This window comes from Gymnogyps californianus, chromosome 8 (assembly GCF_018139145.2).
Source record: "Gymnogyps californianus isolate 813 chromosome 8, ASM1813914v2, whole genome shotgun sequence".
In the NCBI taxonomy this organism is placed as follows: domain Eukaryota; kingdom Metazoa; phylum Chordata; class Aves; order Accipitriformes; family Cathartidae; genus Gymnogyps; species Gymnogyps californianus.
The window spans coordinates 25589972-25606341 of record NC_059478.1 but is presented as its reverse complement, the minus strand read 5'-3'; the positions used below and the strand labels follow the sequence as shown (position 1 = coordinate 25606341).

The window sequence follows — 16370 nt, the reverse complement described above, 5'->3', positions numbered from 1 at the left end:
CAAGGGATACTGGGGGAATAGTGAGATGACACTGGAAGGCACTGGCCTTTCTTTAACGCGGCACAAAGCCGCAGGGATCCCTGCACCCTGGCATAGTGAATGACCACGGAGACGGAGATGTTTCAGAGTTGGCTTTGTAAACTCTTTTCACCTTGCTTAGATAAATCCCAGCAAAATGTAAAGCGTTGACATTTAACTTTAAAAAATAAGTTCTAAAAAATTAGTCTTGCTGAAAAGCCCCGTTCTGGAGCTCAGTTCTGCTTGAGTGTCAGAGAGCAGAAGACACTGATGGATCTGAGTAGTTCCATCTGCTTCGTCACTGATTAAAATATGAGGGATATGATAATAATTGTTTAATGGCTTAATTACAAAAGCTTTGCTGCACCCCATGTTTGAGCTGTCATTAGAATAGATGTTTGCATATGGTTGATATTTAACATTTGGGAGTGTGGGAAAATTTCCTGTGAAGGAAATTGTCCTGGTTTCGGGACAGCCGAAATCCAGAAGGAAAATGAAGACATTAAGAAAACAGGACAATTTTTTTCCCCACACAAAGTACTTTTAATCTGTTACCTGTGCAGAAATGATTACATTTTTTGTCATTAAATATACAGAGAAAGTTTCACTGTAGACTTGGGTGAAATTCTGAGACTAAATTCAATCAATAAATTGCACAGTAGAGATTTTAATCCAACTGTAAGGAAAAATCTCTGTTCGGTATTATTTGTAGAGTTGGTGCTAATGTTTCCAACACGAAACTCCCTCAAGCACATTTTGGATCAAGCTGAAAAGATAAGATGTAAACTTAGTGACAAAGGATAATGAGAAAATATACTACTAATATGGTATGGCAAGGTTGAGCGACGTGTTCTTGTCTGAGACCTTTTTAGTTACAGCTCTGCCGGTTTTAACTGTTTGGGATTTGGTTATTCTATCCAAGACTCTACAGCAAATGAACTCTGTTTTTTGAAGGGTTTCAGTAAAAATAGCTCAGCCTTTGCCAAAGGTGAGGTCAGGGAAAAAATCAGTCCCTTGCCAACGTAAAACAAAACCAAAATCCCCTCACAACCATTTAATGAGATGTTCTAGTCCTGCCGTGCTTTGGAATGGATACTTGAAGTTTGGGAGCGCGTCCTAGCAGGAAGAAAGGTATCTTTTTCTATACCTGTTACAGGCCGCCTACATGTGGATAAGTTGTAATTTGAAAAATAACAGTTTGTATGTGAAAATCACAGCCTTACTACAGCCTGGCAGCCAAAACCTCAGGATATTTGAGATGCATCAAGCAGGCTACAGGTAGGGGCTCGAGGGGCTGAGCAGGATGTTCTGTGCAGCGTCCGTCTCTGCTGTGACTGACACCGCCACTGCGGTGCAGGCAGCTGGGAAAAAAGGGAAGAGTTCGAGTAAAATGCTGAAGTTGCAAGACCTGGAGGGAGGAAGAGACCAGAACAAGGGATGAATCCTGTGGGAAACATAGTAGGGGGACAGGTAATTAGAGGTAATAACAGCAGGGATGCTGCCACGGAGCCCAATTATGGTCACTTTGAAGTCGGGTGTTGCCCCAGCCGCGTGTAAATGGCCGTCCGGGCGGAGGGGTGAGGGTCGGTGCCGGACCTGGCTGCAGTGCTGGTCAGCTTTTAGGGCCAAGAGCTGGCAGAACCTGCAGCACGGAGGCCCGAGCCGGCGCAGGCCCGAGGTGCGCGGTGAGGCCCCGCGGGCCGCCAGGCAGCCCCTCTCGAAAAGGACGGGGGTTGCTGCGCTTCCCGGACGGACGGTCGGTTACCGGCTGGCGGCCGCTGGCGCACACCCCCAGCCCCCGCCTCAGCGGCGCCGCCCGCGGTGCGGGACCGCAGGGGGGGCGGGGGCGGGGGCGGGGGCGGCGGCGGCGGCTGCTGCTGCTGCTGCTGCTGCTGCTGCTGCTGCTGCTGCTGCTGCTGCTCCTCCTCCACCGCCGCCGCCGCCGCCGGCGGCTCTCCTCAGCGCCCCGGCCCGCCGTCGCGATGGCGGCCGGGCCGAGGCCGGCCCGGTCGCACTGCCCTCCGCGCCCATTAGGGTGCCCGTCCCGCTGACAGCTTCACGCCCATCGCTGCTTATAAACATACGGGGATTGGCTCTTCCGCCCGTCCGTCACCACGCGCACCACACTCCTACTGGCTAACTCTCTTATTTATAATCCGCCCTCAAAGGCTGACCAGTGAAAGTGAGGCGCCCTTAGCAACGCCCCTCTGTCTTTCCTGCCACTGGCTCCCGCTCTTCTCTCGGGAGTTGTTGTCGCTCCTATGGTTGGTCAAACTGCCTGCTTCTCAAGTGGCTCGTGACCAATTAGAAAGGGGCACTCACGTGGACTACCTGCGAGTCCCTCCGCCCGGCTTCCCTTCTTCCATTGGCCGAGCGCCACCGTCCATCCAGCTTTGCCCGGCGCCGATTGGCTGCTAGGGAGGGAGGGCTCCTGGTCGGGTGCCGCCCCGGCGCTGTGGGCGGCTCGGCGGCGGAGCTGGCCGGTGGGGCGGGCACGTGAGGAGGAGGCGGGGCGGGGGCCGGGGCCGCGGCCGGGGGAGGAGGAGCCGCGGCGGTCACGGCCCCGGATCCCGCAGCTGGGCTCCCTCCTCACATGGGGCCCCCTCGCTTGCCGCAGCGGCGGGGCAGATCCTCGCCGGGTTGCTGAGGGGCCGGGGGTTGGTCCGCGGGTGGGGTATGCGGCCATGAGAGCCCGCGCCGCCCGCAGGCCCTGCTGGCGCCGCCGCTCAGGTAACGGCCGGCGCGCGCGCGCGGCAGTTGGGGGCAGCGCGCGAGGGGCGGAGGGGGGCTCGAGCAGAGAGCGGGGCGGGGGCGGCCCGCGTTTCTCCGGGGTGGCCAGCAAGGGGAAGGTCCTTGCGGGTGGGGGGCACCCCCCGAGAGGCGGCGAGGGCGGAGAGGAGCCGCGCCGTGGAAGGGCACCCTTCTAGCGGAGGGGCAGGGGCAGCCGGCGGGGTCCCGCCGCCCCCCCCCCCGCCGGTAGTGCGGTGAGGTGAGCGATGCGGTGAGGTGAGCAGGTGCGTGGAGGGGCTGCGTTCGCCCCGGGGGCGAGGTGTGAGGGGGAGCGGGTGCTGCAGGACGCCTAAGCGCTGCGGGGAAAGCCGGCTGCGGAAACCCGTGCCCTGATCCGGGGGCAAGGGTCTGCCTGAACTCGGCTGGGATCTTTGCCCAGCCACATGAGGATTGCCTTGAAAATGGTCAATTTGCCAAGAGGTGTGAAGGCTTGGCTGGAGTTCTGCTGTTTTAAGTGCTACCCTGTAAGAATACATGAATCATGTTTTAATGACAGGCTCGACCATTCAGGTGTATGTGCATATATGTTTGCTTTATGGCCTTCAGATGAAAGGTGCTGTATAAGTGCAGATGATCACTCTTAATGTTGCATTCCTTTGAAGGTGGGAACTATATTTGCTTTAAGTACGGGGGACTTTCCACTTTCGTATTCTGATAGGTGGTATCTTGATAGTTGAAAGCTAAAATGTCAAGAGTACTGACTTGAATTTTATTTAAGTTTATACCTTTCTGTTTGTCCCCCTAAAAAAGACTTACAGCTAATATGTAGGCTAATTTATGAGAAGCCTTTATGCTTCAACTGAAATTATTATTTTTTTTTTTTAGTAGCGATCAGAGTTCTAGTGTATTTTATTTTCTGCAAAATCAACAGACTTATAGTTCTATGGACTTAATTAGGCAGTGGAATTTACAACCTAAGATAAGATTTTTTTTATGAGAAACTCTGATATGCCCAGTGGACTAGCCATAAACCTTTCCCTTTAGTCATCATCTTTGGAAATTATTGTTGCATACCATATCCTGATAGGCCAATAAAAATGTCATTTTCTGACTCTTGCAGAAGTATACTGTACAGCTGTAGACATGGCTGTGTAATTCCATTGTCCATTTTGGTTTGTCTTAATGTAAAACTTGCATGCAAAACATGAGTAGCTTGAATTGAAGGCAAAGGGGTCTGTTCCCTGTACCTGGTGGCAAGTGTGTGCTCTCCTATGTTTTTTGCTTGTAATTTGTTTTGTGCTGTTTCATTAGGATGAACAGCTGGCAGTGGGAGTGGAGCAGGAGATAGGGATGGAGTAATCCTTGCTTCAGTGCTTAATATTTTTGTGACCGTGGAAGGAAAAAGTTGGTCCAAATGAGGTATTCTGGTGGTATAGGCCTCGTGTAACCTAGTTATACCCTCCAATTCTACACATTTGCTTTTGCCATTGTAATTCTTTATGCAAATGATTTCACAAATTCATGAAAGAAATGCAGGGTTAAAGGAGGGGACTGTTGCTTCTGTGTCTGCTGCAGAAAAGAATGAAGCTTGTGGTTCACTTGCATCATAGGTTCCCTTTTTGTATTCTTCCTGTAGCTGAGAACCATGCATTTGTACAATGGCAAAGCTTTTTATTGTATCCTTGCAGCCTGGCACAAAATAAGTGCTCTTCTAGGCAAGATCAAAAAAGGTCAATGTTCATAATTTTTTTTTAAGCCCTTTTCCTGCTTATTAGTTCCCTAACGTATTCATTTGAAGTTGTGTATTTATCAGTAAGTACGTCTAATAATCGGCAACTGTTATCACACTGGCTCCATCTGTTGTCTGTTGCCAAGTCCTCTTTCTGACTTAGATAGTAAGCTTCTTTTCATATGGTCCTGTCACTTTTTCTTAAGTTGAACACATTTCTGGTAGTGGCTAAGCCATTTTTTGATATGATTGTCCCATTGGTTGCACTGGAGAACTGTAATAGCTCTTGCAACCAGGAGTGGAGTTAGTTGAGATAACTTTGCTTTTGAAGGCTGACGTTGTACACTCCAGGTCTGTGGCTCACAAACTGAGAATTACATGTTTCCCCTTGGTACCCAGGGTGCTTCAGATTGATAAGTAAATACCAGCAGACTCCAATGTCTCCAATACCTTAACAACAACAGGTTTGGGAAGCCCTGTTCTCACTTCAAAAATTCGTAAATAAATTAGTCAAGACTGTGTTACTGTTCTGTTTGTGCAGCCGGTACCTGAAGTAAACATGGTACTGGGTGTTTGACTGTAATGTGAAACCAGTAACACAGACTGGTGTTTCAGCTGTGTTTTAAGGGTAGATTACAGAATGTGTTTTAAATATTTGTGGAGATGATACTTTTAGCTGGAAAATACAAATATTGACTGCCTTGCACGATGATGTATGAATGTAAGATTATGTCCAAGAGAGGTCAGTCAGGTATGAAATTCAGTCTGCTTACTTTATCTTCATCCCTCTCTCAAGCATTCTTTTTCTCTTGCCTTTGCTGTGCTGGGTTGTCTCACTGGCTGCATCAAAACAACAGAAAGTTGCTTCCCGTCTCCTGTGAAACCCACCCCCCCAGTGCTAATAGAGCTGTCAGCCCTCAGTGATAAACGTGGTGGAGAGGGTGAGGGGGAAATTCCTTGATTATTGAGATGTTACAATACCTGTTGGTATTGGATGGCTTTGATTCCCTTTGTTTTTCTCAGGAGCTAAGCAAATGTCAGCCTGCTGACACCTGGAAGGCATGAGCTGCTTCTCAGTGTCTTTACTCAGCTCTGTTTTGTTAGGCAAACATAATATATTAAAATTATCCATTTGAAGCAGCAGCTGTGTATTGTACACGATCTACTTGAGTGATTATTTAACTCTAACGATGCTCTGTAACTAGGCTACAGTCTGTCTGCACTGTGGATTGGAGTGACTAAAACCAGGCTAGGAGAGGAATGGATTTCTGCAAGGTCCTTCTGTAGAGGTTTAGTTTTGTATTATAATTGGACCCTAGAAACTGTTGGCAATTATACTATGGGCATAAGGATCAAGTGGTTTTCTGTTTGTTTGTGGGTTTTTAATCTCTCTCTCCACCCCCCCACCCCCTTATATTTGCCTTCTAAATATGTGCCAGAATTTATGCCTATGCTTGATGCAAGTATTTTTAAACCTACAACCTTGGCCCTGAATCCTAAGCTCTGCAGTAAGTTAATGGCTAGTCTCTCTTACTGGTTTCAAACTTGGCTACAGTCACAAAATAAATGAACTGTTTGTTTCAGCTTAGCCTCTTGTGGAGGTTTGTTTGCATTATAAAACCACAAAGCAGTTTAGCAGACTTCCAGTTTCTGGAGTGGTGTAGTAGGACTAATGCAGGTCTTCTGAGGAATGTCAGCCCTAGTTGTGGGAAGCTTATGCTATGACAGTACTGGCTAGAGCTAGGAATTATCCCCTACAGGGGAGATGAAATTAAAGCAAAATGTTACCTAAATGAAAATAGAAAATGTTGGGATTTTCACGTTCGAGTGCAGTGTCGTAACTAAGACTATAAACTGGACCCTAAGATTTATCCTATAAAAGTAGTCAAAAAGACTTCGGCTTCAGGATGAGCTGGGCCAAACATAGTGCAAGCTCCGGTACGTGTAGCTACCTTGTCTGTAAACATTTGATATTACCTTTCTCCCAAAGACAAAAAGCTAAGTTATGGACAAACCATCGAACTTTCCTTCATTAGGAAAACGGATGACAGCAGTTGAGAACAAAATTGTAGAATGCCTGGTTCTCTTTACCTGTTTAGTTTTATTTCTTGTGTTTCATTCCCAAACATTTTTTTTCTTGTTTTTCTTTTTTTTTTTTTTTTTCTCCAGGCAAATACCTCAAAGTCAATTCAGTCTTTGGAAGATTTTTGTTCTTTACATTCCTTTGAAGCTGTTCTGAAATTTGCACATTACTACAGTGAATTCTCTCCCCCCCCCCCCCCCCCCCAGTTATTATTTTGTTGAGTGACACTTGCCAGCATAATTCCTTCATGTTTTTGTAGTATTGGGTTTTGAAGCTACATCAGACTATGAGTTTAAATAGTTAACTCTTGGCAAATGACTTATGTCAAGGCTTTGGCATCTTGTTCTTCAGAAAACCTTTTCAAATTAATAACATGCATCCACCAGATTTATTGCTTTCCAGGCTGAATGCCTAGCGACAGTCTTCTGTGTCTAAAAATGGTTGTTGTTGTTGTTAAGGCCATCTTTTAGGAAATTGTGAGTTTGACAGTTGAGTGCAAATATGCACATATTTATAAAGATACTGGGGACAAAAAAAGTCTTAGTAACGAGTTGAAATTTTTTTTTTGGAAGGATCTTGTTTTATACCCTGAGGCATTAAAGGGATGCTGCTAAAGTTGAGAAGCCTTACCCGTTTTTATGTCTATGAGGTATAAAATGTTAAGTACTGGCTAATATATGTCACCTGTTAGTTTTACATTGATGTGTGGGGTATAACTTGATGTGCTGTTGTGGGGTTTCCATCTTTAAATATTTGCAGGCTTAAGCATTGGTTTTGAAAGCCAAACCTCTAATTAACCAAATAAATGCTGACAGTATTTGTATTTACAGTAACTTCTACAATTAAAAAATCAATACTTTCATGCAGTGGAGAAACTGATCTTAATAAAATATTAACATGGATTTTTTTTCTTCAAGGTTTGTTGTTTTTTAAACCAAGAAATTAAAATGTGGTAGGGCATGAAACATTCTGAAATTGTGCTTTTCAGTAATGTAGTAAATGGATGAGTAGGGCAGGTATGCCTTTTCAGAGGTGTTTCTAAATTATTTTTGTCTTGGCAGAGTGGGGTGCATTTTTCTAGTATAAGGATGTCAGAAAAATTGGCCTGAAAGCTGAGAATTTATTGGGAAATGTTTTTTAGACTGTTTAGTGTCTTTTTTTTTAACTGGCTGTTGAACACATCTTAAGAGTTTTTAAGCTGAACTTTAATATGAAAAAAAACCACCCAACAGTTTTTAGTTGGTTGCAGGATTTGCAGGACAGTCTTGGATTCTGTTCAGTGCACTTTAATTAACCGTACAAGGTAGTAAATTAAAGTACCTCAGACTGACTTGACAGTCAATTAAACCTTGGTTGATTTCATTGAGAATGTGATCATTAGTGTAATTGGCCAAAATGACAGGAGGCCCACTTGGAATTGTGCCCACTTGAAATTTTCCTCTAATTCTGTGTATGTAATCCTGGGCAGAATACTAGACAAATGGAGCTCTATCCTAATAATTTCCAAGGATTTTGTGTAGCTGTCTGGAAAGAAGGCAAATTCTAGCAGGCAAAAATGAAGGAATGGGTTACTTGGGAATCCAGATGGCAAAACCTTTTGGGGTTTATGTTGTGTGAAGTACTTTGAATCTCTTCTTTCATTGTGGGATTTGTATAAAGTTTTGCAAAGTTCACCATGTGATTTCAATCAAAAGGATATGTATGTGTGAGGGAGTTGTTTTTTTTTTTTTTTTTTTTGGTGTTAAATAGATTGAGAGACTATGTTGAGAGCTGATTCTTTGTTAATGGTATCAGGATACTTAAGACAGAGTTAGGCTTTTCCTCCTGTTTAAGATCGCTTACCTAACTTGGTATCTTCCTCTAGTTAAGACAACAGCAATCTTCCCTATTTTGTTTTTGCATATATCTTGCTTTGCCTGAGAACTTAAACTTATAGTCCTGATTTACAAGTTGCTTCAGTTTGCTGGGCTGCAGTGCGGATGTGTTGTTCACTAGATTTAGCAGGGGTGTCTACAAGCTCCAGGGTCTGCTTCATATGGCGTTACTGTGATACTGGAGTGTCAGACACTGCATTTCTGGGGCAAATGCTCGCTCCCTTCCTTGGAAAGTGTCTAGTGCATGTGGGTACTGCTGTGATGCAAATCAGTTCTAAAAAAATGTTTCTTCAATTACAGCAGGTTTTCTGGTCAGTCTCCAAAGATACTTGTATCTCCTGTTCCAGAAAACGAATTGTTAACACCATGGTTTCCTGTCTATCCTCCTTCCATGGACAGTTCTTTCTTTATTTCCTTGAAGAGTAACCAAATGGTAGTTTGTCCCTTTCAGATCAAAAGGAATTATTTAAGCATGCCTTGGAAATTCTTGGGCATCTTCTCTATAGCTGAGGAGGTTCTCTAGGCTATTTTTCTCAGCTGGGGAGATATAACAGGCTTTATCTTCCCATGGTGCTTCTGTACCATTTCCAGACCCTCAAGGCTCATGGGGGAAGAATATGAGGTCAGAAATTGGATCCTGATCTTCTGTGTGGCAGTTGGCCACACCATAACATTAGACTATGTAGTAGTATCATCTGAAAAGTGCAGTAAGCTCATGCATGAGGGAGTCTGCATATAAAATTCTGTAGGAATACCACGACGTGGGATTTGATAGAGATTAAATTTTCTTAATCAGGCCCGGGTAAGACTCTATTATACCCACCAACTCCCATTTAGAGAAGTAAGCGTTAAGATGTTTGAAGTGAACACCCTTGAAAAATATGGAGGGTTTTTTTGTTGTTGGTTTTTTTTTTCTTTTTTGGAGAGGACAACCTCAAATTAATTTCATGCAGTCAACAGAGCTTACTTCTGAAGGCAGGGAAGGACTATGTGTTTTTATGATGTGTTGGCACAGAGCATCTCTGAAAGATACGCTGCATACAAAACATGGGTATAGCAGCACAGCTCTATATTCGGAGGACAGCTGGTGTGCCTCTATTTTTGAGATGCTCTTCAAAGTTAATGCATTGTTCAGGTTCTGTACATCTGTGTAAATAGAAGTATAATTGCCTGGCCTGCTCCCTGCTTCATGATTATTTTGTCCTGTCCCCCCCCCCCCCCCATTTTATTGTTTCCTTCCCCTCCCTCCAGTTTTTCATTCACCCTCGGGGGGGGGGGGAAGAGAGAGAAATCTGTCCTCTTTGTGACTGCTCACTTTGTTCAGGTTTTGTAGGGGCTCACCAAATTGCTGTAAATGAACAGTTAAGTGTGGATAAGATGAGTAACCTCCTGAGTCTAAGGTTTAAAGGGGGGGGGGGGGGGGGGGGGGGGGGGGGGGAAGTAGGCCACCTGTCAAATTTGCCAGTCCAAGCTGAATTTGATGGGCTCCAGAGTCATCCCGGTTACTTCATAATCATGTTAAAAAGAAAAAAAAATCCCCTTACCTTTTTTTTTTCTTTTCTCCTACTTGGCAAATGTAGCTTGTTTCCTGTGTTTTCAGTTGAACTGAAATTAATATAGCTTTAAAAAGTGTGTTTGTGGGGAGAATTGTTCTGGCAGTTTCTTATAAGAATACTTTGTAGCAGGACTGTTGATGTTTTTATAAATTTGGGGGCTAGATCTTTGGTGGATATAAACTTGTGTTCCTACCAGTTAAGGAATTGGTCTTGGAACGTGCATACGTGGAAGCTTTAAAAACAAAGGTTTTGGTGCTCCAGTTACTGTTATTGACAGCTAATAATTTTCCTTACGTCAACTGAAAGTTCATTTGTTTTTTATAGTTAGGGATCCCTTTTTCGGTCCCTAATGTGAAATGCTTTCTTGCAATAGCAGTAGATTGGTCACCAACTGCTACTGAAGTAGAATAGAACGTTACATTTTGTGGGTTTCCTCCTGCTTAGTTGCTTGCTTTAGCAACCAGAACTTAAGTAAAAAAGAAAGGGGCGGGGGGAGGGAATGAAAGTTGTTTGTTACCAGTTAAATTTTGAGTTCTAAACCTATGCATGTCGTAATAGCCAGAGCATAGGCTATTTCCATGAATCTAAAGGAAAAGCTCATTAGATTGTCTGTCTTTACTGATGATGCTGTGTGGTTGGTTGTGGTGGGTTTTTTTTTCCTTTTTTTTCATGCCCCTACTTGGATATCTTCTGCTGTTTTTTTCTTATTCCCTTAAACTGGTGTAAGCTGTGTTGGAGTCCTATCAAACTTATTAGATATGTTTACAATAATGGCAATCTCAATTTCTTGTATTTTAGGACCCAACAAGAGTAGAGAAGACAGCAAATTACCTAAGATGTGAGAAGTCCTTCCTTAGCAAAACAAAACCTTGTTTTCAAAATGGACCGAAGTAAGCGGAATTCAATAGCAGGATTTCCACCACGCTTGGAGCGCGCTGAAGACTTTGATGGTGGCGCTGGAGGAGAAGGGACTGCATCCCAGATAGGAAGAGTTTGTACCTCTTCATACAGAGCCCTAATAAGTGCCTTTTCCAGACTTACTCGACTTGATGACTTCACATGTGAGAAAATTGGCTCTGGTTTCTTCTCTGAGGTGTTCAAGGTGTGTGTTTAATTCTTTCCTCTCTTCATGTTGATTACTTCATGTTTGGTGCTGAGAATGTACGAGAGTATCAGCAGAAGTACTTTTCACTGAAGTCAACTGTTCTTGTATTTGCTTTACTCAGGATGAGTGAGTGATGAAGAACTTGCAGGTCTCATATTTCCTCTGTCACTCTTCCAGCTGTTTTTTATCACTTGTAATTTATTTGGGGAGTTGCAGAGGCTATTTGGGAGAAACAGTAAAAGCTAAAAAAAATTGGTTTATCTTTTGGTCTCTGCCATGTATTTTTGCATTCATGTAGTGTATTAAACACCAATGGCTATTGGTTCTCTCATATGTAAGTGTGAATGTCTTTAATTTACTAGTTTACTCGTTTTGTGGGATTGTACTCATTCCATTGGTAGTCTTTGCCTCCCAACACTAGATGCATGCATTAGGAGATCTACACAATTACTGAATTTGAAACTGCAAAATTTATTGCACTGAAGTTACAATACAATTAGCTGCTCTTCTCTGTTTCCTTTGCTGCTTGTTATGCCATGCCTCTAACTCAAATAATCAGAGATTGAAGTAAATAGTATGAATGAGAAAATCTGATGGTGTCAGCAACTTGCTGCTATGAATGTGGGAAGTGGATAAGATCTTTGTAAAGCAATTTGTGAAACCATACAGGCAACCCTAGGTTTATAGTGCTGGTGATGTTTCTGCTGTTCTGGTAAGGTTTATAGTAGAGGAATAGGACATTGAGTTGACTTCCAGGTTTTCAGGCATTGCAAAAATAATTTGTTTCCTTGTCCTAGTGTCTGAGTTTAAACAAAGTCGTCCTCCAAATTATTTCCATTTCAGTGAAATGCCAGAAAACTTTTATCTCACAATGTATTATGTCCATTCCATGACACTTCATGTGATCTTTTCTTGAAGAAGTTAAACCAAAAAAACTCTTATCCAGCTTTATTGCTGTGAATAGATATGTGAATTAGAAAATGAAAATTATTTTTATGTTGCTTTATTACCCAAAGGCATTCAGGTCTCCATATATACCTCGCCTCTTGTGTAAAGGCAAGTCACTCCACACTTTTTCGGTTTAGCTAGATATATGAAATTTAATTTCCACTAACACAAGTTTTTAATTCTTTCAAATGGGCAGACATGAAGAATTTTATTTGGGGTGTGTAGGAAACGTTGTACAGGTCAGCTCTTTATAAAGCCAGCTTGTATACCAATTGAAAACAAGGCTTTGTTTTTGTTTGTTTGTTTTTTTCTTCTTATTTTCCTGTTTGGAAAACTTTCTGTAATGCATTTTGTAGCAACTGGTTTTGTATCCAGACATTTCTTAACGTGAAATGAACTGATTTTTAAAGTTCTGTGTGCCACTGGAACTCATCTTTACAGCTTTTATGGCAAAGCTGCTGTGAAGTGTATAAGGGTACCAATTGACTTGGGTCATCTCTAAGTTACTGGGGAATAACAGACCTTGGTTTGTTTGTGTGAATTTCAGAATTTGTGTTTTGGAGTAGTTTTGTCTTAGGTTTGTCTCAGTGTTGCTGATTAGACATTGTGTCTTTTCCTATTCTGTAAATTCAGGATTTAGTCCTCCTTAATACTTAGATTTTATCCTATAGTGGTATTGCCAATCATATTTATGTTGGGACTTCAAGAAGTTTTGTAGTCAAATAGCTACATACTTTGTGAACAGACTTACTAGGTGAAATAGCTATAATGTTCTGCCATGCATTGGTGAGGAACATCATGGAGAAGCGCCCTGAGGCAAGGTGCTTGCATATGCAGCAGAAGGGTATGGTATTATTGATCGTTAGGAAACAAAAGTAGATGGGGGAAAAAAGTGGCTATAAGTAAAGGTAAATTTCCAGCATTCATAGTAATTGATTTATTAAGAATATCTTGTTTTAAGAGAGCACTTGGTTTAGTCAGGTAGTGGCATACAGAGGTAAACAGCTGTTTGAGAACTTATGTTGATATCCAGTTTACCTTCCTGTGCCTAAGTAAGTCTGCTAACTCTTTAAAAACCTTCCCCTGCCATTCCCCCTTTCAGTAAGCTAAACTAGACATCACATGGTGTCAGTCTGCAGTCAGTGGCATTACTCTAAGAGAGCGATGGTAGTAGTCTGAGTATCTAGTGTCTGTTTTCCCAGAAACAACCACAGACCTCCTGCAGAGAGACAATGAGTGATAAAGCCTTTTCTTTCACATCAGTTTCAAACAAGGTCTCGCTTCAGTTTTGGCACAAAGGGGTGAGAATGCATTACGACCTTATCTTAGATGCAGTTCCATACTCGTTTAAGCAGGTTTCTGTTCTGCTAGTTTATCAGCCTGACTACCTCTGTCATTAATCCTACTGTGCTGATGATCAGATTTCATCCAAGAACCTTGATGTGCTTCCAGGAAGGAGAGCCTCATGGTTTGACACAGTTAAAGTTCAGTCTGATCTGCAGGCTCCCAGCTAAATGATTGAACTCGAAAAATCCAGGGTACTTCTAGACTTCCTGCATAAGTAACTTCACAAGAGCAATGATGCCTTCCCTTTAAATTAGCAAAGGTGTCTCAAAAAACCCTGTGTCACCAGAGCTTTTTTAGTTATGTATTTGTCTGTTGTTTTGTGAGTATCATACATTGGGTTCACTCAAGTGATTTAGCAAAGAACGCTTGGACTGTTTTGAGAGTTTGGGATTTTTGTTTTGCTATGTAACTGACAATTGTTTTCAATGATTTCTTCCCCTCCATCCTTTTCTGTGGAAACTCCTTTTTAAATATAGTCTATCATAGTGGATAGAAGTTGCCTTCTCTTAACTTGGGAATAGGAGTACATTACAGCTTAGCTGTATACATTAATGGTAATATGTGCTATGAATGATCTTTTAGCATTTCTAGTGTACCTATATTCATACACAAATTAAACTTTGTGGTTTATTCAGCATAAAGTATTAAACTAGCATTTTGATTTTGTTAGCCATCACTAACACTTCAAATTCACGTTCACCTGAATACTAAGTATTATAGAAACTAGTTTAGAAAAACTGAAGTTTGTCAGACTATTAGCAATCTAGGTTGAAGCAGCTCACTGACTAGTGCCTGTTCTAATTTTCAACAGCAAGTGCAGCACACTGAGGTTTGCTTTTAAGGTTGAGCTAGGCAAAGACTGTTTATGTAAATGAACAATGCCCAGCCATGATCCCAAACCTTTAAATTCCTAGCTGGGAAGACCAGTAAGGGCTGATGGAGCTATAAGTATTGTGGGGGAGGTAAGCGTCATACTGAAACTAAATACCATGTTAGGAAATAGATACTATTATTATAAAATGGTGTGTTGGAACAGCAGTCAGACTAAAATCCAGGATCTTTTTCTATTCAAATATACCTTCAGGTTCAAAGCCAATACTAAATATTCAAGTTGCTGTAAAATTCCTTCAGGTGTTCTTGTTGGCTCTGCATTCTGTAGCTGAACTTTTGAGAGAGACTGGAAATACTTCGACCCTTTGGCTGAATGTTAAAAATGGACTTTTTGCAGTTTATTATTCATATATACATGAAAACAGGGATCATTGATCCAATATAGAATTGTGCAAATTCAGTGTCCTGTGTGTTTGCACGTTGGGAAGGTCATGTTGCTGTACAGGTGTGGTCACTGGGGAATTTGAGGGTTTTGACTGTTGAGGAACAGTGAAGTCTTTTGACGTCCAGGGAAGAATTAATGGTTTTGTCTTGGGCAGTTCTGGATACTAAAACAGTTGTTTCACTGCAGACAGTTCTTCTGCTGTTTTAAATACACCTAGCCATCTAATTAGCAGTACTATCAGGAGATAATTCAAGAGGAGGAAAACAATTTATGTTTGGGTCGCTCTTAGTTCTGTAGTGCAGGGACAGACACCTCACTGCTATTGTAATGATGGACTTAACTGTTGAAACCTCGCCCCTCCCCAATAGCTAGAGAGTTAACTTATGTATAACAGGGAGAAAAATAATTTCTATTTGTCAGGGAACATGCTCTGACAAAACTGCTGAAGCTAGTGTAGCCTTCCAAAGATTGTCTTTGGGACAGGCAAAGATCAAATTTGAAGACAGAACTCAAGTCAGCAAGGCCACAGACTTGACCACCTCGAGCTGTGCTTTTAACCTGGTAGGAGTCAAGAGATTTACTATTTGAAATTAGTCATCAGAGAAGAAAATTCTATCTTATGAAATACTCTAAGCCATATGTCAGTATCGTTTGTATCTTAAGCATACACCTGGGAAGGTTATTCATGTGAGCAGTGAAAAAGGTGCATAATACCTTAAAAAAAAAAATCAGTTAATGAAATGTTTAATGGTGGATGGGCAAAGATGAGCCTATGAATATAAGATATATAAGACATAATGCAAAATAAACTGCCTTTTAAAGCCAAAATACTAAGCAGCTGAGCATGAGTGCCTCCAAACAAAAAATTTGAGATGGAAATCAGCCCTCCCATTTCAGCATACTTACTGACAGCACCAAGCGCTAAGCACTCAGTTTATGATCCCCTATAACTTGAGATCCTTTCTGCAGAACTCCTGGCTACACAGTTTTCCTGGTTTTGCACTTGTGCAGCAGTTTTTACCTAGTAATCCCTACTGGAGTAAATAATGCTGCTTTTTTTGTGTGTGTGTGTGTTGCCCCCTTTCAAGCATTTCTTAATTTTTCAAGATCACTTTGAATTCTAATCCTGTCTCAGAAGTGCTTGGCCCTCCTTCACTCCCTAGTTTGACTTCAGGCAGATTCCTCCAGAGTCCTACTTGATAATCTTGCCAGTTTACCGGTGAACTACTAGCTACTCTTTTAATTATGGTTTTACATTGCTACTTTATAGTAGTTCCTTCTAGATCACATTTGTCTGGCTTATCTGTCTTGTAAGATGCATTGAAGCCATATGAAAAACAAGAAACGATGAATCTTAGTGCTGATACGACGTGGATACCCTTGAGAAACAAATGCTGGAAATACGTCAGTGCTATTCTGTGATGTATGGACTCCATAGCCTATGAAACTAGCACTATCCAGGTGCCAAGTCTGAATACAAAGAGAGGGCAGCGTACTTTTGGTTGATTTAACAAGAGGGGTGGTGGGTGCAAATGGGTCAGTAGCCTCAGGATATTCATGCTGTATGTGCTTATGCTGTAAGGCTTCCTATTTGAATACTCTGGAATGATGGTCCTCAATTCATCAATTAGTTGGTAGTCTTTATTTTGTATGGTCAAATTTATGTGCTCCAAGTTTCAAAAGTGCTGACTGATCAGGGAAGGT

The 16370-nt window shown here is 42.3% G+C and overlaps 1 protein-coding gene across 1 annotated transcript in view; it reads left to right on the top strand.

Annotated features, from left to right (window-relative positions):
* Positions 1–2689: 2689 nt before the first annotated feature.
* Positions 2690–16370, top strand: part of TESK2 (testis associated actin remodelling kinase 2) — an 81628-nt gene continuing 67947 nt past the window's right edge. Inside the window, exons 1-2 of the mRNA XM_050901340.1 lie at positions 2690–2748; positions 10789–11092. Coding sequence (XP_050757297.1) covers positions 10871–11092 — 222 coding nt within the window. The 5' untranslated portion in view covers positions 2690–2748; positions 10789–10870. The remainder of the gene's footprint in view (positions 2749–10788; positions 11093–16370) is intronic.